General features: G+C 38.1%; 1 protein-coding gene across 2 annotated transcripts in view; it reads left to right on the top strand.

Moving 5' to 3' along the window:
- The window catches only part of FOCAD (focadhesin), a 250,074-nt gene that overhangs the window by 145,555 nt on the left and 82,321 nt on the right, over positions 1–22,198 (top strand). For both annotated transcript variants that reach the window (XM_005879937.2, XM_005879938.2), the window contains exons 18-20: positions 7,887–8,022; positions 12,358–12,543; positions 18,568–18,689. In XM_005879937.2, the coding sequence (XP_005879999.1) occupies positions 7,887–8,022; positions 12,358–12,543; positions 18,568–18,689 (444 nt within the window). The remainder of the gene's footprint in view (positions 1–7,886; positions 8,023–12,357; positions 12,544–18,567; positions 18,690–22,198) is intronic.

The following is a 22,198-nucleotide window of genomic DNA, read 5'->3' as shown; positions in this document are numbered from 1 at the left end:
CCACTTTGCCAAGTTAGGATACCGTCTTGGACTTCAAATCCAAGCAGGGCCTGTACAGACTAAGATCTATATTGCTTGTGCAACCAAAGATCTTTGTGATAGAAAGTTGAGGTGCCATGTGAAAAAAAATTATTTATTCATGTGAAATGAAGTGTAGGTTAGCACCAGAGAACTGGCTGAGGAAAGTATTACTGTCTTTTAAGGGTTAACGCATAGTGTGACATTATCATAGTGTTTAGACTAAACTAAAACTACACAACCTTTTCTAGTATCTATGTAATATAGACAATTTCAAATTATTGGGTTGTCTGGAATTAAGTGTCTGATTTCACATTTAGTGCTACTAATTCAAATGCACCCACATGCACAAATGCCTTTAGAGTGTAAGGCAGACACTGTAGTAGAAGAAGTTATGTGTAACATTACGCAGAATCTGTCCTTGAGGCCAAATGGCTAGAACTTGGGCTCCTCGGGCATTAAAATGGGTTTTCTTTCTCTTCTAGATTGAGATTATATGGAGATTAGATACCAGTAAGAATAACTGTCTATTGAATTGAATAGGAGCCACCATGTAAGTGGGACTGAAGGACAGGCTCCTGTAAAACCAAATCTAAGTAGAGCAGGATTTCCCATGTCCCCAAGCAGCTTGGCTGCCTTGTCATGCAGTTATCACAACTGGGAAGACTTAAGAAAAAATGTTTTATGACTCATAAAATTAAAAAAGATGGGACTTCAGAGGCCAGCGGTGGGTGGCGGGGTCGAGTCGCGGAGTGGGGTGGGGAGGTTGGTGTGAGGGCGCTGCAGCGAGGGTCATAGGGCCGGGGTGTCCCAGTGCAGCCCCTGGATGAGCCCCTAGTATTTTCCTTATAAGCTTGGGCCCCAAGGCTGGCGGCGATGCCGGCCCAGAGCCTAAGAGGATTATAAAGGTCAGGCGAAGTGGGGCCAGGGAATGAGCCTGGTTAGGCTAGAGATGAGGGAGCTTTAGGGAGGCCTCTGCCACTGTAACTGTTAGGCCTGGTTGATGACGAGACCACTGCTCAGTCTGAGTTCTGGAAACCAGGTAATGGAGTGTGTTCTGAGAATGAACTGAGACTGGGTGGGGAAAAAAAGATGGGACTTCAGACTGCTCTATGGCTACTAGCAATACCCATAGCTTATAGAAGGGAGGGAGGGAGAGAAGAAAAAGTAAAAAAAAAAAAGGGGGGGGGGAGCTACATGTAAATTTGGTGTGCAAACTCCTACCAATAGATGTGGGAAGATACCTTTTATTATTATTATTATTATTATTATTATTGTAGTTGTTGTTATTAAGTAATTTCTAATTTACATCACCGCATGATAATTACCTTTATTTTCAGCTCTCATTCTTGTAATATTTCAGCTGAAATAAATAGCTTTAGTTAAGCAACTTTCACATTCACTTGGCTATTTCATCTCTACCTCATCAAATATTGATATGTTTATATTTTTTCCTACTTTAGGGTTATGTCTAGTTTCTGATTATGGTTGTTAGAATTTATACTCAAATAAGTGCTATTCTCAGTCAAATATTAGGTACTTCCTTAATCTAGCTCTTCTATATTGTCTGATCCCTAATAGCATATATAGCTCTTCATACCTCCCTACACAAAGAGTAGTGATATTTGTAGAGTTGGGGTTTCTCAGTCTGCTTGGGTTTTCACCATCAGCATATGAAGAGCTGTCAAGGAAATCTCTAAGACTTGTCCTTTGTTAGCCATGCTTTTCAACCTTTTCTTCCGCCCTAACCCCCTTCAGGGATATGAATAGTGGTTCACTAATGTTAATATTTTCAACTGGGATTAAGATGAACAGACAAAAATGGTTTAAAAGATTCCACCTCTTTGCCCTGATCGGTTTGGCTCAGTGGATAGAGCATCGGGCTGCGGACTGAAGGGTTCCAGGTTCGATTCCGGTCAAGGGCATGTACCTGGGTTGCGGGCACATCCCCAGTAGGGGGCGTGCAGGAAGCAGCTGATCGATGTTTCTCTCCCATCGATGTTTCTGACTCTCTATCCCTCTCCCTTCCTCTCTGTATAAAATCAATAAAGTATATTTTAAAAGATTCCACCTCTGATGACCATCTTCTGGTCTAGAGGGCCCGCCTCCCCACGGAGAATCATTGCTTCCAAGACTGCACCATGCATTCCTCTTCTTTTTGTTGATGAATGATTTTCAGTTTGGCTGTTAGAATACCCAGGACTGAGAGTCCAGAAAGCTGTCCATGTATTCACATCCCAAACAAGTCCCCCAAGTCCCCAAAGGCTTAGGAGACAACCAAGTCAGCGTCCCACTTCTGCTTTGTAGATGGTGACAGTGAGGCCCATTTTCCAGAAAAGCTTGTTTTCAATTATCTTAAAAGTCCCTGCCAGGTAGGGGCTAATATAATACAAAAACTAAGATTTTTGTTGTTGTTAGGGACTACTTCCTCTGTATTAGGGCAATTTCAATTACTCACGAAGCTGAAAGTTACTTGTACTTTCCAGTGAAAGTATGTCCGTCCACCTTTTCTTTTTCTGCTCGTGGAAACTTGTGAAATAGTCTTCTAAATGAGCACAGTATGAATTTCAAGTAGAAATGTGAAAAAAAGGTATAGTGGATCCTTATCAACATGGTTACATTTATGGATTGTAATTCAGCTATTTTTGTGATAAGCACTGCCCTTTTTAAAATTTACTGAAGAAAGATTTCTTGTTGATTGATGCATTAATTTAAAACTGTGAAACTTGTTGAAAGCTAACAGGCTGGTAGAACAAAAGGTATTAGAGAAGTGGCAGACATCAGAAAAAAATTTAGGGTTGAATAAGACATCACATCTAAGGCTAGATGGGAAATGCCATTGGGTAATAGATTTGAATGAGATACTTTGTGAGTTAGGGATTTGAAATCAAATTCAGTAACGCATTTTTTTTGTCACTGGTTTTTTTTTTAGGAAGTTCTGTGAGATTATTGGAGATAGACACTTAACACTTGCATTGGTTTAATAATTATTTATTGGACATATACTAAGTGCTAGGCTACTATGTGTTTTGTTGGTTTGTAAAAATATTGTTAATTACTTGAAACTTGCAAATCTAAAGTTGGTCAAAAAATCTGGGGGCCTTCATTGAGGACTTGTTGATTCTAATGCTAAAATATACACATGAGCCCTAGATGGTTTGGCTCAGTGCATAGAGCATTGGCCTGCGGACTGAAGAGTCCCGGTTTTGAATTCTGGTCAAGGGCATATGCCAGGGTTGCTGGCTCGATCCCCAGTTGGGGGCATGCAGAAGGCAACCAATTAATGATTCTCTCTCATCATTGATGTTTCTATCTCTCTCTCCTCTCCCTTCCTCTCTAAAATCAATAAAATAAAAAGTACAGATGAGTGCTTCCTCCCTTTTAGTTTATATTTCTTTGGTTTTTTTGGTGTTTTTTTTGTTTTGTTTTTTTAGCTATTTATCCTTCTCCTCTGCCTTCTTTAGCACCAAAAAATAAATAAATAAATAAATCAACCCCCAAAAGGCAACCAAACAAACAAAAAAAACCCCCATAGAGAATTGTTTTCCTGATAAAACAATCAGTAATGGATAAACATTTAGGTAGAAGATTGACTCTCTTCTCTGACTTGGGTTCATTAAAAAATATTTAGCTATTTAAAAATTAAACTTTTTATTATAGAGGTCTTAAGATAAATTGTGCTGTTGATTTCTGGAGTTAATTTTAGAAGCGAGTAATATAAAAGGACTCATTATGCATGCTGGGTTAGTATTAATGTGTTGTAACCTGTTCGTCTTTGATTTAAGTGAATGTCACTGCATTCATCAGAAGCTGTTTCTCTTTTTAAATGAATTTATGCAGATACTTGACATGTTCCAAATAAAATCCTCTGTTTCTGCACAAACTCCTGGGTTTTCATAGGTTACACACAAACAAAGGTGGTTGAAAGGTTATCTGGCTCAGAACCCACAGGAAGGCATTTTGTGGGGTAAGCTTTCCAGTATTCAATTTGAAGCAGATTTTAAAAGTAATTTATCATTTTATACTTGGCTCTCTATTAAAGTGTCTCCAGTAAAGCTTAGCTATTATTGGAAGGGCATAGTTGTGTGTATACATGCATGTGTGTTTGTGTTTCAAATATATGTGCAGTTTTCCTGGGTGTTTTGGCAGCTAATGTAATATAATTGCCCAAATTATGAAATTTTAACAGATTTTTTCATATGACGTCTCTTGATGTTCCTTAGTTGTACTCATATTGATCATAGTCGTTGCACACAAGCCCAGGGAAGAGACTGGAACTAGCATAGGGAAGCTGGAATAAATGCCTCTTTAAGAGACGAGCAGAAAAGGACAGAAATGTAATGGAACCAAGTTCTAACAATAGTGCTAATTTGTTCGGGAGAATCAACTCGCATTTGAAGAAACAAAATTGAAGGAGTCATCATAGCATTATAAGTAGGCAGAGGATGTCATTTATACTGAAATCACAGTACATCTGTAGTTTCCTTGTTATAAGATGCAGACATATGCTGTTTACTATATAGCAGATAGATTAATATAGGTATTCAGTTATGTGAATGTGAAATTGGGCAATTTAAGATGGGTGAGTGTATCAATTTTTTTTTTACCCCAACCTAGTAGGTCTTTCTTTCATGGCTCTAGAAATATTGATGGCTGGGTGCTGTGACTCATTTTAAGTAATTTAGGTTGGCTGAGCAGAAAGACTGGATAGGCTAACATGTGTGCAAAAATGATTGTATCCCTTTTATAGTAAACTAGAGGCCTGGTGCACAAAATTCATGCAGTCCAAGGGGATTGGGCCTAAGCTGGCAGTAGGACATCCCTCTCACAGTCCGGGATACCTTGCTCCTTACCGCTCGGCTCACCACTCGGCTCGCTGATCCTTAGCGCTGCCACGGAGGCGGGAGAGGCTCCCACCACCTCGGCTGCGCTCGCCAGCCGTAAGCCTGGCTTCTGGCTTAGCGGCGCTCCCCCTGTGGGAGTGCACTGACCACTGGGGGCAGCTCCTGCATTGTGCATCATAGCGACCAATCATTCTGGTCATTCCGCCGTAATGGTCACTAGGCTTTTATTATATAGACTAGAGGCCTGGTGCACGGATTCATGCACCCGTGGGGCCCCTTGGCCTGGCCTGCACCTTCTCGCAATCCAGGACCCCTCGGGGGATATCAGAGAGCTGGTTTCGGCCCGATCCTTGCAGGCTAGGCCGAGGGACCCCACCGGTGCACGATCAGGGCCGGGGAGGGACCTTGGGAGGGCTCCAGAGCATGTCTGGCCTGTCTTGCCCACTCCTGATAGGCCGGACCTCAGCAGCAAGCTAACCTACTGGTCGGAGTGTCTGCCCCTGGTGGTCAGTGCGCATCATAGCAACTGGTTGAACAGTTAAGACACTTAGCATATTAGGCTTTTATTATATAGGATTATTCTGGAATTAGAAGCATTGGATCATTTGGCATAGTTCGTGCACCAGCTAAGGTCCCTCTGAAGGCGATGGTGGCTTCTGCTTCTTACTCTTCTGCTTGTGCCACTAACACCTCCCTCTCTCTCTTCCCACTTCCTCTTCTCTTTCTTATAGCCTTCCTTCCTTCATCCTTCCTCCCACCTTTCCTTCCACCGCCTTCCTTCTTTATAAACAGATTAATTGAAACATGATTCACATTCCATATGATTCACCTATTTAAAGCATACAATCAGTGGTTTTAGTATATTCAAAGAATTGTGCCAGCTAATCAAAGAGCAACAAATCTAATTTTAGAACATTTTATTATGAGTTAATTCCCATTACCCTTTCCTCTCCCCAAGCCCTAAGCAACGATTAATCTACTTTCTGTCTCTAAATTTGCCTGGCCTGAACCTTTGCTATAATGAAATCATATGGTATGTGGTCTTTTGTGACTGGCTTCCTTAATAGCGTATTTTCAAGGGTCATTCATGTGTAGCATGAATGGTACTTTGTACCTTTTTATGACCAAATAATATTCCAAGGTACAGATATGCCACATTTTGTTTATGAATTCATCAGTTCATGGGCATTTCAGTTGCCTGTTTTGTTTTTTTGTTGGTTTTTTTTTGGGGGGGGGGGCGTGTTGTGTGTTTTTTTGTTTTAGCTATTATGAATAATGCATTCACATTCCTGAACATTCATTCACGCGCAAGTTTTTTGTGTGACTGTATATTTTCATTTCTCTTGGTTATATACCTAGCAGTGGGATTCCTGGGGCTTATCAATTCATGTGAACTGTCTTTAACATTTTGAGAAAGTGCCAACCTGTTTTTCAAAGGAGCCGCCCCCCTTCACATGTGCACCAGCAGCGTATGCGGGTTCTGATTTCTCCACAGCCACACCGTTCCTCTGAGTTTTCATCGGCGCCCCCCCCCCAAGTCTCCTATCACCTTAAATGTGAGGGGCAGCAGGGCTTCCCAGGGCTTGGGTGGCCTGGCGTGGTAGCGGGTGTTTCTGATGTAGGCTCCAGCTGTAAGCAGTGTTGTCTGCTTCCCCAGGGTGTTGTTCAGATGCTTTTCCATTTGTACTGTGGATGTGTAAAAAGTCAGGAAGTAAGGCAAACGGACCCAGACCAACTCCTTTTGGGGGAACTTTTTAGGCAACGGGGACTTGTTAGAATCTCCGAGATAACTCCTGATGATACTAACCCTGACAACTTCCGAGTATGTATGTAGACCCGAGATACTGGGAAAACTCCGCTTGTTAGAACCAAAAGGTTTGCAAACGCGCCAGGGTTTCTCTGGTATGCACTGATGTCAGCAAATGCCCTGTGTGGAGCGTGGATTGTTATCGCTGTAATTGTGGCTGGCGCAGGCTCTGAGAGCCAGGCCCACTATTGCCTCACAAGTAAGCCTGTCTTAGCAAGTGCTCGGGCAGTCCGCTTGCCTTCCCTCCTTCACTGTTGTAGAGGACGCGAGTTACGGTTGAAAGGCTTCATTGGTGTTGAAGTTATTATACTTAAGAGAAGCATTTCCTCTATTTTTTTTTTAATCCCTTGCAAGAACCCCGGCTCAGTGCAGTTCCTAAATGGAACAGTGCTTTGGGGACCTATGAAGAAGGCAGTCGGCAGGAATTGTTAATTGTTTCTAAAAATAACTCCAGGAGACAGGCTAATGGTAATGACTGGGTTCTGGCACTTTATGGTTATAGCAACCACTTTTATATATTTTGATTTCCTCCCCTAATGCTTAATTATCTCCATGTGGGCATTATGATGGTGTATCATTGAAAGTATTAAAAATTTAATTAATTGCTTGACAGTTATATCTTGTGGAAATTACAATAGTGGTAATCTTCAAATTGCAAATCCCACAATAAAGTGTAGCTACCAATTACAGATTTTAGTGTTTTTATATTCTCTAGCAACAAATTGCCAAGTCTAAAATAAAGTCAACTAAAGCATTCCGTTCCTTCCTGATCTCCATCATATATTCTACTGGAGGATTTTAAGCTTTATCATAGAGATGTGAGTAGAATCACAAATTTTAAAAAAATGTATTCAGAGTAGGCAAATAATTTCATTATAAACCATAGAAGTCCAATATATTCAATGTGTCAGTGTTTGCATTTTATTGTCTGACGGTGTAAACTTTTATTACTTTTCTATAAAATCATTGCTTATATTGGTTTATGGTGATTTTCTTACAATATTATTAGCTCTTTACTTGGATCTGGGGTTGTACCTAATATAATTACAGGTTAACATTTAGTTAATCTGAAAATGAATAGTTTTTTAAAAATTATTTTTAATAGTCTTTTGACTTTATAGAGCACTGAATCTAGCTGGTTTTTTAAATCTTGACATAAAAAGGACAAAGAAAAGATTTTACATGATGCTTTAGTATTGTCTTCTCTGTCATTTAAGATAAGACCAGAAATCAGTCCTCCTGAGCTGGATGAAGATGAAGATGAGGAGGGTGATGAAAAGGATGTGGATCTTTCGATTCCTGGCTCTTGCTATCTCAAACTGTTGCCACTCACCTCGCCTTTGGTGTTACCAGGTGACTTATTTACTTAATGGCAGGGAAGCTATCATTTTCCAGTGATTTTTACCTATCTGATTAATCGTGTTCTTTTGTGATGTGTACATATTATAGCTTGCTTTAATCTTACATACTCATTTTCTATCTGAAATGCAAAATGCCTCCATCTGTTCCATAGGACTGCTTGAGGTAGTATGGCATTCAAAATATACTGAATATGTTAGACTCAAATAAAATTGAACTGGAAAACTAGTTTAAAAACCATTTTTACCAAGAAATTAAAATGTATTTCAAATGCTAAATTTATTCTGTAAGATAAGTTTGCAGTGGCACTTTAAGTCACTGATTCAAATAACTGTTTATTGTTATATAAGGTAAGTGAAAAGATTGTTAGAATCTTCCAAGATTTACTGGCTAGTATCATCATTATAAATTTATTCTAAAGAGAATTATTCCAAAGATGGTACCAATATTCAAGAACTGGAAATGAATGCCTTTAAAAAATAGATCGAATTGCATAGTCATTTAGTTTCAACATAAACTTTACAGAATCTTGGCATTTTAAAAAATATTCTAATTATTTCTAATTATTCTAATTCAGTATTAGCCAACATTTTGCTGACCATGCATTATATGTCCTGTCCCAATTCTAGTTTGAATGTTCATGAATGTATAAATTTCTTAAAATTAAGTTCAATAAACACAAGAAATGTCATCTTATCTTCACAATCGTAATCTCACTAGCCTATAATGTTGAAAGATTTTTTTCCTTGGTTTCATCCCACGTGGAGATTCCTGAGGAATTCAGCCAAATAAATATTATTAATTTCTAGACAAAGCTCCTGTCCCAAATCCCCACCTCCTTTCATTAGAGAAAGCTGGATGGTACAACTGAGACAAAGAGCTCACCCTTTCTTTTCTCCTGATGCCCAGAATGAGCCTTAAAGACTAGTCTCCTGTCCTCTCTTCTATTCTTCCCCACTTCCTACCTCAGGGCTCTTCAGAGTCTGGAACTTTTCGTGTAGTTAATAGTGAGTCAAAGAAGTAAAAAGCCTGCATTTATCAAAGTGCCCCTTGTATCCTAAAATAGCCTTAGGATGTTGTTCCGTCTTACATGGAATATGCGTGCGCATACACACACACACACACACACACACACACACACACACGTGCCCCTCACCCCTCATCCCCCGGGCTTGTGGTGGGAGAAGAAGGGGGAAGACATTGGTTGCCAAGCTCTGCTGTTGTGTCTGACCTCCCAGTCTGCACAGAACTGTGGTGGCCATTAAGTGGCTCTGCGTGCTTTGTCCTTGGTTATTGTTAGTGCCTTTCATTGAGAAAGAAGGGGAAGACTTGAGATCACCAATTGTATCTACTTGAGAAAATTCAATACTTAGAATCAGGTGGGTAATCTAGATGCTGCCTGCATCTGGCGAGCCATGTCAGCACGGCAGGGTTCTTCACTGTTCTGTGCCTCACTCTTCCTGGGATTACTCAAAAAGCAAACAAGACACCCGGGAAACAGCACCAGCCACAGGAGTGTATGCCCTACAGGGTCCAGGGGGGATGATCCATATTAGGTCTCTGGGTGCAGTAAGTAGGCGGAAAGCCAGATCACAGAGTAAGTGAATCCTGGCCCTTTTCTCCTCTTACTTCCAAGTAAACACAAATTCAATTGCAGAGTAAATTCAGTAATTTGCATTATTTTAATAGGGGTCTTACTGGTATCAAATTTTTTGAAATAATTTTAGACTTACAAGAAGTCACAAAAACAGTTTAGAAAGTTTCTGTGTACTTTTACCCACCTGCTCCCAATTGCTAACAGCACACAAAGCCTTAGTTCATTATTAAAACCAGGAATTTCACATCGGTACGATATTAATAACGATAGACCTTTCAGATTTTACCAGGTTTTTTCATACATTATATAAACTTTTGGGATTAGCTTTTTTTTTTTTTTCTCTCACTCAGCCTGTTTTTGAATCCATCCAAATACTTGCCTGTATGAATTGTTCTTTTTTATTACTGAGTAGTATTTCATTGTAGGATGTACTACAGTTTGTTTATCCACTCACCTGTTGAAAGACATTTGGGTTGTTTTAAAATTTTATATCTAACACTGCAACCTACAGATTTTCAGCTCTTTTCAAATTCTCACCTGGTCAAAGACATGGCAAAACTCAATGACAATGGAAAACATCCTAGTTGCTAGCTTAGTGGCTGGGGGAGGACGGTGTTTTTTATATCAATTGCAGTCATACCTTCATTTACACTATTCTCAGGGCTGGAGTTATTTTTAGAATCCTTAGTCCTCTGAAGAGCTTGCCAAGTAGACAAATTTCCATTCCCGGGTTAGTCTATTGCACATGTGTACTTATCTCTTGACATGTATCAGCTTTGCCAGAAAAGGACCCTTCAGGGAAAGCATGAAATAACTCCTCTCATCATAGCACTAGTGTCCTCATACATGATGATCCTGGCTTCATTCTGAACAGCTGTGCTCACACTCATCTAGCTTGAAGCGGTCATGCATGTGCATGTGAATGCAGGTATTGGGGTGTATGCCTGCAATTGGATGTTACTTGTCCCTGTCATTTAGATGATGTATTGATTAGGGTCTTGACAGGAAAGTCACATTCAGATGGAGTAACCGAGAGTTTAATAGAGACTATTTACAGTTATGTTATCAAGGTTAAAGGAAAATCACAAGCAATGGTGAATCATCCCAGAGTGGGATGATGTCCCTTAGCTAGAAGGTGTGAAGGGAGGTAGCAGTTAGGAGAATGAGAGTCATAAGTAGGGGAGCCAGGCCTTCGTAAGAGGCATGCAGGCAACCAGTAGCAGTCCTGTAGGTGGGTATCTGGGGGATACATGCCTGACCTCACAGTGTTTCCACCCTGTGACCTCCTGCCAGCGTTTCCCATTGGCCCCTGAGAACAAGGGAGCCTGGTGATGCAGTTGTTAAAGTTCATTCTTCCAGGGCACAGAACAGGGTGAGAGGGTGGAGGATGGGTCTGGAGGGGTAAATGGAAAGTATCCCATACAGTGTTCCCTGGGCTTTGAATGGAGAAATTTGGCTGCATCTTGAAGTACGTAGCATTGACAGAGCCAGGCACATAATAGATGCGCCAGTGAGCACTTTCCCTTTAATTTAATCGTCTTTTAAAGAAGAATTTTAGATCTATTCAGAGTGAGATTCTAGTTTTATTGGGTGGATCCTTGCTTCTTGTCCCTATGATAAGAGGCATCTGCAGTAGTCTCCTTTTTTGTTTTCCATATGATTTGTTTAGTTTAAATGTGTTTGTTTCTGCATTGGGCAACCTCTAGTGGTTCTTAGGAAAATAACACTTGAATACAAACCTGCAGTCTTAGCAAGTATTTTGTTTGGGTATCTATTGTCTTTTGATCCCACATTTCTGTGTTACCTTATAATAAATAAACATGTCAAGCAGTAAAGATCTTGGGCTTAATTAAGACCAAAGCAAAGAAATAGTGAACCAATATTTTGCTTTTTAATAATTGTACTGATTATTGCTACAGATGATTAAACTTCTGATAATATCAGCGGTTTTGATGTTATTCTAAGCGCAGTGAAAAACCATCGGAAGATGTTAAGGAGAGGATGACACAAATTCTGGCTTGGATAGATGATGGTTTGTAGGGTAGAAACCAAGAAATCCGTTTTTAAATTAGTCCAGATGAGGAAGAGAGAAGATAATGACTGGGCAAGTAGCAGTGAAAATGGAGAGAAATGGGTGGCTTTGGGATATATTTTAGAAGTTTGATGTAGAAGGACTTGCTGGTGGAGTACATATAAGGAGTGTGAGAAAGAGAAAATTCAAGAATGACTAAGTTTTTAAGCTTTAGCAACTGGGTGCCCTGGTCTGACTTGGGGAAGAATAAAAAAGGATGGGAATCAAGAGTCCTCTTTTTACTTTGTGAAGTTTGGCCTGAAATAGGCTAAGTTGCTGCTGCTGTGCTGGTGGTGGTGTGTGTGAGTTAAGACATGATTTCACTTATCTGTGGAATCTAACGAACTCAATAAACTGATGAATAAAATAGAACCAGAAGCATGGAAACATGGAACAGACTGGTGAATCTCAGAGGAAAGTTAGGGTCAGGAGAAATTAAACAAAGAATTTATATGCATATATGCATTGCCCATGGACACAGACCATAGGGTGGTGAAGGCCTGGGATGAGGTGGGAGCCAGGTGGGGGGTTGGGGGGCAAAGGGGAAAATGGGGCAGCATCTGTAATATTCTCAACAATAAAGATGTTTTTTAAAAGAATGAGTGTTTCTCTTCTAGCATACTATCATGCTCTACTTTTAATTTCCTTTTATCTCTTTCAGCGTTGGAGGAATTTTTTACATCGCTTGTGAAGCAAGAAATGGTGAATATGCCCCGTGGGGTATATCACTTGGCATTGAAAGGAGGTGCCCGCTCAGACCAAGGAAAGACTGTAGCAGGAATCCCCAATTTTATATTGAAAATGTATGAAACAAACAAGCAACCAGGTTTGAAACCTGGCCTTGCAGGTGAGCACAGTACATAGTATCCAGGTACAAGTTTTTAATGCATTGTTTTAGCTCCCATTTCCAGGCAGGCCGGAGTAGGGCATGGGAGGGCATTGCTGCTGCTGCTGACATGTAGGCACAGCTGGATAAATGGCAAGAATCAGTCACATTTTAAAGGCACTGGAGAACTGTAGAAGCAAAGATGGATAGATAGACAAAAAAAATCCAGAATAGGAGAACATTTTAGGGTTGTCCTCATCCCCAAGGAGGGTAGTCAGACTCTGGTTGTGAGCTAGGATTGGGGGTTGGCCAGGAAGAGGCCTGTTGGAAGCTAGAGAAACAGCGGAGCTATTAGTGGTTCCCCTGGATGAGGGCGCTGTGCTGGTTAATTTTATGTGCCTTGATGGGGCTAAGAGATGCCGGGTAGCTGCTGAAACATTTTGGGTGTGTCTGTGAGTGTGCTCAGAAGATAGCTTTGAGTCAGTAAACTGAGTAAAGAAGATCACCAGGGTGTCCGGGCCCCAATGGAACAGAAAACAACGAGAGAGTGAATCTGCTCTTTGCTTGAACGGGTGCGTCCATCTCCTGCCCCTGGACGTTGGCACCCCTGGTTCTCAGGCTTTGGGACTTGGGCTGAATTATTCCTCTGGCTTCCCTGGTTCTCCAGCTCTCGGGTATATATTTCTTATTCGTTCTGTTTCGTTAAAGACTCTGACTAATAGAGGAGACAAATTGGAGGTTTTCCTCAGAAGATATTTGCTGAATTTTGAGTTTGCACTGAAAGTTAAAGAAGTAGGCTGATGCTTCGGGAAGGCCAAGTGAAATCTCCTTCCGTCTTGTGCTCAGGAGACAAAGACCAGCTAGGAGAGTGGGTCTGAAACAAAGCACAGGAGCAGGGAATTGGTCCTGAAGAAGGACAGTGCTTTTCACCTGAGTGCATTTACTGTCCTGGCCTGGGCTGGAGGCGGGACTTCAGGCTTGACCTGAACAAGAGGCTGGTGCAGGAGGCAGAGAAACCAGCAGAGACCTTGACATCTGTGTGGTGCCTGAGTGACAGAACGGGAGACTTGAGGAATCTCAAACACACAGCCCGTTTCTCCCTTCAGAATGACATTTGCCCAAATTGGGAACTTGAAGGGATGGGAGAGTTAGAGGTGAGCTGGAAACCTCTGAGGACAGACCTGGATCTCTCACAGTTATTCCATACTGAGGAGTCCCTTTAGGCTGCCAGTGGGAAGTCATGGGGAGTCCTGCCCTCGGAACAGGGCTGAGCCAGACATGGACTAGGATCCACCAGAGCTGTAGTTATGCCTAACCCAGTCCGGTCCCCGATTTGGTTGAGGAGATCAGTGCTTCCCTATCTGCTTAACAGAGGAGAGGAGTTTAGCATCATTTAGACTAAAATCTCTGTGGTTCTTTTTTAAAAAAAATATATATTTTATTGATTTTTTTACAGAGAGGAAGGGAGAGGGATAGAGAGTTAGAAACATCGATGAGAGAGAAACATCGACCAGCTGCCTCCTGCACACTCTCTACTGGGGATGTGCCCGCAACCAAGGTACATGCCCTTGACTGGAATTGAACCTGGGACCCTTGAGTCCGCAGGCCGACACTCTATCCACTGAGCCAAACTGGTTAGGGCTCTGTGGTTCTTTTATTTACTGTCCGGTATACAATGAAAAAGTACTAGACATATGAAAGAGGAAGAAGCTAGAAATGAAGGGGACATTTCACGGAGATAACGAAGTCACCCTATTAAGAAAATGTCACTATCCTAGTCAGTGCATACAAAATAGCATAGCTTCAAGATATATGATAAAAATTAGCACAACTAAAAGATGAAATAGACCTGCAGTAAAGATGGGAACTTTAAAACATGGTTTTCAATAGCTTGATGAATAAGTAGACAAAAAAACTGTATAAGTTTACAAACTATCTGAATAACACTGTGAACAAACTTGACTTAATTGACAAAGAACAGTGATAGAATTCCTATGCTTTTCAACAGTACATGAGAAACTTACCAATATGACCATATGACAAACCATAAGCATCAAAAAATTTCAAAATACTGAAGTCATTAAGAGTCTGTCCTCTGATGACAATGGGACTAAGCTAAAAATAAACACCCCCAAAATAACTAACTAGAATGTCTCCAGTAGCCTAGAAATTGAACAGTACACTTAGAAATAATCCAGGGATTAAACTAAATATCAAAATGGAAATCAGGAAATATTTTAAACTGAATGATAATGAAAATAAGCCATATCCCAACTGCTAAAACAGTGTTAGAAGGAAATTTATACTTTCAGTGAATATATTAGAAAACAAAAAAGGAAAATAATGACTTAAGCTTCCATCTCAAGAAGCTTTGAAAAGAACAACAAATTAAATGTAATGAAAGGAAAGAGGAAGTAATAAGAAGAATAAAAACTAATGAATTAGAAAACATAAAATAAAGAAAATGAGCAAAGCCAAAGTTGGTTCTTTGAAAAGCTTAACAAAATGATAAAGCCAGTGTAGGTTTGGATAATAAATTAGAGAAATATTGTTATCAGGAATAACAAAGGAGATACCACTTCAGAGCCTATAGCATTCAAAAAGATAAAGAATTTATAAAGAACCTTAGCAGTTTAGATAAGGTGTGGAAATTTATCAAAATATAAATCTTTACAAAACGGACAGGAGGATAAATAGACTGTATGAGTAGTTTGATAATGTATTAAAGAAATTGAACCTCTAACAACCTTCCCACTGATACTGAATAAAAACCATGGTGCACATGGCATCCTTGGTGAATTCCTCCCCAAAATTAAGGGAGCAATAGCAATGATATTTGTATTCAATGAACTCTAACAGAGAATAGGGGGGGGAAAAAACCAACTATGAGATTGGCATACTTTTTTAAAAAAATATATTTTATTGATTTTTTACAGCGAGGAAGGGAGAGGGATAGAGAGTTAGAAACATCTATGAGAGAGGAACATCGATCAGCTGCCTCCTCTACACCCCCCACTGGGGATATGACTGCAACCAAGGTACATGCCCTTGACTGGAATCGAACCCGGGACCCTTCGGTCTGCAGGCCGACACTCTATCCACTGAGCCAAACCGGTCAGGGGTTGGCATACTTTTTATACCAAAATCTGACAAGTACAAGAAGGGAATATTACAAACCAATCTTTTCTATGAACTTAGTTACAAAAAAAAAAAGAGAAAGAAAGAAAGAAAATTGAACTCAGCAATAGATACAAAAGATAATACATAACAAATGGGGTCAATTTACTGTTTAAAAATATAAGTCATTATATTAATAGAAAAAGGCAGAGCAATATTTAAATTATAGCAATAGATACAGAAAATATCCTTGAAAAATTTACCTTCTGTTCATGATATTAAAAAAAGATTCATATTAAACTTTGAATAGAAGAGAACTTTTTTTATTCTGATAAAGAACATCTGCAATTCCATTGTCGTACTTAGTACTCAGATACTGAGATTGGGGGAAAAGATATGGATGTTTATTAGCATCACTGTTGTTCAGTATTGTAATGGAGGGCATAGCTAGTGTGATAAGCCAAAAAAGAAGAAGAAGAAAAAAGGCAATAAGGGTTAGAAAGGAAGAAATAAAATAGTCATTATGTGCAGATGACATGATTGAATACATAGAAAATTCAAATTTATCTACATATTAAGGTTGATAAATGAATTCAGCAAGATTAATGCATATATACAAAAGTCAACATATAAAAATCAATGATAATTGAAAAAGGTTTTTAAAAATTAAAGAAATAAAAGTCACTAAGAAAATGCCCAAAAAAATCAGTGATATATTTTATATACCATAACAAAAAATAAATAAAATTTGAAAACACTATCATTTACAATAGCATCAAAAAATATTGATTACCCAAAGTAAATTTATCAAAAAGTATGTAAAACCCTTATGCTGGAAGTTACAGACATTATGAAGAAAAATTTTAAAAATTCTAACAAATGGAATGATATACAATGTCTATGGACTTGAAGACTGTGTTGTAAAAATGTTAATTTTCTTTAAATTGATATGTGGATTCAACCCAATCCAAATCAGTATCCCGATAGGTTGTTATTGTTTTTCTTTGAAACTGACAAGTAGATTCTAAAATTTGTGTGAAAATGAACAGATAGCCAAGGTAATCTTGGAGAATCAAAACAAAGTAGGAGGATTTACATTACCACATGTCAAGACTTTTTATGAAACCACAATAATTGACAGTGTGGGATTGGTGCAAGGATAGACAAACGGACCAGTGGAAGACTATTGCAAACCCACATAATAGGGCCACAGATTTATTACAAAGGTGGCACTGTAGAGCTGTGGAGAAAAGGGGTCTTTATCACAAATGGTTCTATAATGAAAAGCTCCAGTTATAAAAATAGTGACAAATTATATTAAAATCAAGGACATGTGTTAATCAAAATATACCTTGAAGAGAGTGAAAAGACAAGCCACAAAATGCAAGAGAGTATTATACATGTGTCTGATAAAGAGCTCATATCTAGCATATATAATGAGTTTTTGCAAATTAATAAAATATAATGAATTTTTGCAAATTAATAAGAAAAAGACAATCAGAAAACAGTAAAAAGAATTGAACACACCCTTCAAAATGAGAGTATTTAAATGTTCAATGAACATATGAGTAAACAATCAACTTAGCCATCAGAGAGATACAAATTAAAACCTCAATAAGATACCACCACATATTTAACAGATTGGCTAAAATGAAAAGAGATGGAAAATACAAAGAATTGGCAAATATGTGGGGCAATGGTTACATGTTAGTACAACCACTTTGGAAACCTTGTATTGAAATCATTTACACTGTTACCCAGCTATTTCATTCTTAGGGATAGACCCAAATGAAGTCACTAGGAGACACGCACTGTAATGTGCATAGCAGCACTATTGGAGTAGCCCTAAACTTGGAAGCTATCTAAATGCCTGTTGACAGTAAAATGGATAAATAAATCGTGGTATGTTCACATGATGGAGTATTATTCAGCAGTGACTGCCAATAACTGTGAATGATTGTTGCAATGATTATATTGAGTGAAAGAAGCCAGATTTTTAAAAAGCCATTTTACAGTCTAATTCTATTAATATAAAATAGCGAAGTAGGCAAAGTGGGTACTAGAAGGTTGCTACCTTTGGGACAGGAGTGCATGTGACTGGGAGGAGACATGGGGAAAGGCTTCTGGGATGTTAACAGTGTTTTGTTTCTTGATCTGGGTGATGGTCAGACTTGTTTGTTCAGTTTATGAAAATTCATTGAGCTCGGTATGCCTATTACATGTGCACTTTTCTCTATGTGTACCATACTTCAAAAAGATGTTTAAAAATGTAACGATCTCTATGTTTTAAATTATCTTACCCCTTGAATGTGTCTTTTCATTGGCTCAGAATTACCCAGGCAGTTTCCAAGACTACCCTCGCTCACTCTAGCACTTGGCTGCCTGCGCTTGCATCTCCATTGACACTGGGGCCAGCGGGAGCTGGAAGTTCAGTTTGAGAACTTGGTTGACAAGAGTGGGAAGGAGTGGGCAGAGAAGGGTGAGAGGAGGCGGGAGGGGAAAGGGGAGAATGAATGAACGTGAGTGCAGGTATGAGGAAAAGCTTGTTCACTTGTAGGTATAAACTAAAGAACCCATGTTTTATCAGGATTCAGAAATGATATGTGCAAGCACTTCTTTAATTGGAATTTATTTTTTTAAAGCTTAATAGAATCTCGAAAGTAACAGTTTATAAAATTTAAAGTGTCATGAATTGCAAATTTATTCACTTATATACAAATGAATAAAGCTTGTAAATAAGTGATAGTTTAAATATAACTTTTATATTTCTTCTATTTTTTTCTTTCCTTAGACACCAATAGCCAAATATAACTTGCTTAGCACATTCTTTTAATTCGTAAATATCTCTATCCAGATTGATTAAATATTGATTATTGAGAATCTAATTGATGAAGTTTTTTTATAAGAAATGTTTTTGTTTTCTTTAAGGGGGTATGTTGTTTTGTTACGATGTTTCAATGTATCAGAGTAAAGATGGCAAACCTTTGAATCGACTGATGGCCAGTAGAGGGCGAAGTTTCAAGCAGACCTCACTTGCTCTGGTGCATGAGGTAGGTGCCTGCCCACACCCTAACAGGTTCTTCTTCCCTGTTTGTTTTGGGATTTTCCTCCTTACTTTATGCTCATGAGATTTAGTGTCTATTTGGAAATAATTTTTCTCTTTATCATAATTAATTTAAGTTGTTTTTAAAGGTAAGCAAAATAGCTGACTCGCTAAAACATTTTGATATGTTTCTGAGAGAAACTGGCCTGCTTCCCCTACGGCTTAACCTAAAATTTTAGAAAAGAATCTAGGAATTTGATTTATTTCATCAATGTTTAACTTCCATTGTAAAGAATAAAAACTAACTTCTTATTTAAAGAAATTATCTTGCGTGTTTATTAATTCTAATCTTTTGCAATTATGTAGGGCACCAGTATTTATATTTTTGAAGGTCAGGGAATTAAAAGTAAATAAACATGTTTAGGTTAAAAAAAACACTTTGGTTTTAGTGTTTATTTTACTTTTAGGCTACCTTTTTTAAATAAAGCTATCTGATGTCATTACATGATTTGCATGAAACCGGATCATTACAAATTATAGCAACACCTGAGGGAAGTGGGAAGCTGGGAAGTACTTGTGAAATGTGTGGTGTGTTGTTGTTTTTTTAAAATTTTTTGTGGCAGTGCTCATTCAAGTGTATATAAATGAAAATACATGAATGAATAACAAAATATCACAGCAAAGATGATTATCTAATATAGATGTAATTTATATAGCAATTATAAATAAAAACAAATTATTTTGTAAAAAGTTAGTGGGGGCTTAGGAGCGGGGTGGAGGGGGCCAATGGGGGAGAATAGGGATATCAGTAACACTTTCACCAATAAAGATAAATAAATACAAAGTTAATGGAGATTATGTAAAAATAGGGCTTCTACACTATGTATTAAATCTTATATTGATGCACAATTTATAAATCTTGGTAACATTAATTTGGTTTGATTATACTCTGAATGTATACCAGTGACCACCAGTTAGCAAAAGTGGTTTTTAAAGACCCATCTTTATCTATGCCACTTAGAATTCTGTGAATATTTGGTTCAGAACCATATTTGTCTAATACCGTGTCTTCATTTAACTAAGGAGGGAAGAAAGATCTAGGAAGAGCAGTGTTTCTCTAGGAAGAAGAAAAGTTTAATGTTATGAAAGAGGGAAAAACAGGTGATTTCTGGATATGTTTTCCCTAGCATCTTACTAGTGGGTGTGGAGATGGGAGAAATTTGGTACCTTTTTGTGTTTTTAAGCTGTGCACTTAGTAATTTGAAGGATAATAAAAGTATTGAATATTACTGGACAGCTGATTTTAAAATCTGAACAGAAACAAGAAAAAGTGTGAATGTGAAATAATAATAGGTAGTAACCAGCTCAGGCACTTTAAAAATTGCTAATATATGAATTCATTTAATATCTACATCAACACTGTGAGATGGTGCTGTTAATGTGCTAGAAACCATGGAGCTAGTAAGTAGAGGAGCCTGGAAATGGAACCCAGATCGAATCACTCCACGGTCCTTGCACTACCTCGTACCCTCCCAGGTCCAGCAGAGAGCATTTACTAGTAAAAACACCTTTGGGTCTTTCCAAGATGCCCCGGCTATTTCCTAACTCTTCTTGCTTCTGGTCCTTTTATTGTTGCAGTCCATGTGATGGTTTTCTAGCCTAAGTTTCTTCAAACTCTGCTTTGCTTTCCACCACTACTTTATGCTGAGTCTTTTTATTTAAAAAAAAAACTGTCATGAATGTTTCAATTTGTTTACTGGATTCAGTAATTAATTCATCCATTGATGGATCTTTGGGTTGTTTCCAGTTTGGGGCAGTTATGACTAAAGCTGCTATAAACATTCTCATACAGGATATGCGGGTAGTGGTTTCCTTTTTGTGTTTCCTTCATGACTATTGATTATTCCTTAATGACTAATGACTTTAGTGTCTGATTTTTTCATATATTTGTCATGCATACCTTTTCCTCCCTGAGGTGTCTTAATTCTTACCCATCTTTAATCAGGTATTCGTTTTTTATATATTCTGGGTATAACTTATTAGAAATGTGTTTTGCACATGTTTTTTTACCTAATCTGTAACTTGTTTTTTTATTTGCTTAACAATGTCTTTTGGTGAGCAGATTTTTAGTTTTGAAGAATTCCAGTTTATCAAGTTTTTGGTTTTTTTGTTTTGTTTTGTTTTTTTTATGGTTCTTGCTATTTGTCTAACCCAAAGTCTCAAAGATTTTCTTTTTTCTATTATATTTTTTTATTTTAAAAAATCGAGGTATAACTCATATGTACCATAAAATACACCTATTTAAAGTGTACAGTTCAGTGGTTTCACTATATTAACAGTTATCACCACAATGAATTATAGATATTTTCAACACACCAAAAAGAAACTTTGTACCCATTAGTGGTCATTCTCCATTTTCCTCAATTTCCAGCCTGTAGCAACCACTCATCCACTTTCTGTCTCTATAGATCTACCTGTTTTTGATATTTCATATAAATGGAATTATACAACATGTGGTCTTTTTTGCCTTTTTTTTTTTACTTAGCATAATGCTTTCAAGTTTTATATATACTGTTGCATGTATCAGTACTTCATATCTTTTATGGCAGAATAATATTTCATTATGTGAATATGCTATAGATATTTTATCCATTAATCACTTGCTGGATCTCCTATATTTTCTTGTAGAAGTTTTATAATTTAAGGTTTACATTTTAGCCTATGCTCTGCTTGAGTTAATTTTTCCTAAGGTATGAGTTACATTTGTTGAATATGCCATCCTTCATCTCGGCACCTTTGTCAATAATCATTTGTCCATGTATGTGTGGGCTCTATCTGTACTCAATCTTATTCCATTGATCTATGTGTGTCTATTATCATCAAAACCACACGAGTTAATTACTATTGCTTTATAATAAATCTTGAAATCAACTAATGTGACTCTTCCAATTATTTTGTTTTGCTTTTAAATTTGACTTAGGCCCTTTGCTTTCCCATATAAATTTTAAATCAGCTTTGAGAAACCACAAAAATCCCTGCTGTAGTTTTGATTGGAAATGCATTGAATCTGTAGATCTATTTGGGCTCTCTCAAATTGACATCTTAACAATATTGAGTCTTTCAGCCCATGCACAAGATATGTCTTTTGATTATTTCAGGTCAGTGTTCTCTTGTTACAAATCTTGCACATATTTTGATAAATTTTATAAATATTGCATATCCTAAGTATTTTGGTGCTAATGCAATTCGACTTTTTTTGTGTTAATTTCTGACTGCTTACTACTAGTATATAAACATATAATTGATACTTTTCTATGACCTTACTAAACTCACTTACGTAGTCTTGTAGTTTTTTTGTAGGTTCTTTTTGTTTTACATTGTAATAATGCCTGTGAATAGAGATGGTCTTAATTTCTTTTCTTTCTGATTTGTCTTTCTTTCTTTCTTTCTTTCTTTCTTTCTTTCTTTCTTTCTTTCTCTCTCTCTCTCTCTCTCTCCCTCCCTCCCTCCCTCCCT

This window comes from Myotis brandtii, unplaced genomic scaffold (genome assembly GCF_000412655.1).
Source record: "Myotis brandtii unplaced genomic scaffold, ASM41265v1 scaffold618, whole genome shotgun sequence".
NCBI lineage: Eukaryota > Metazoa > Chordata > Mammalia > Chiroptera > Vespertilionidae > Myotis > Myotis brandtii.
The sequence above is the reverse complement of the archived record's forward strand: the minus strand, read 5'-3'. Positions and strand labels throughout refer to the sequence as shown.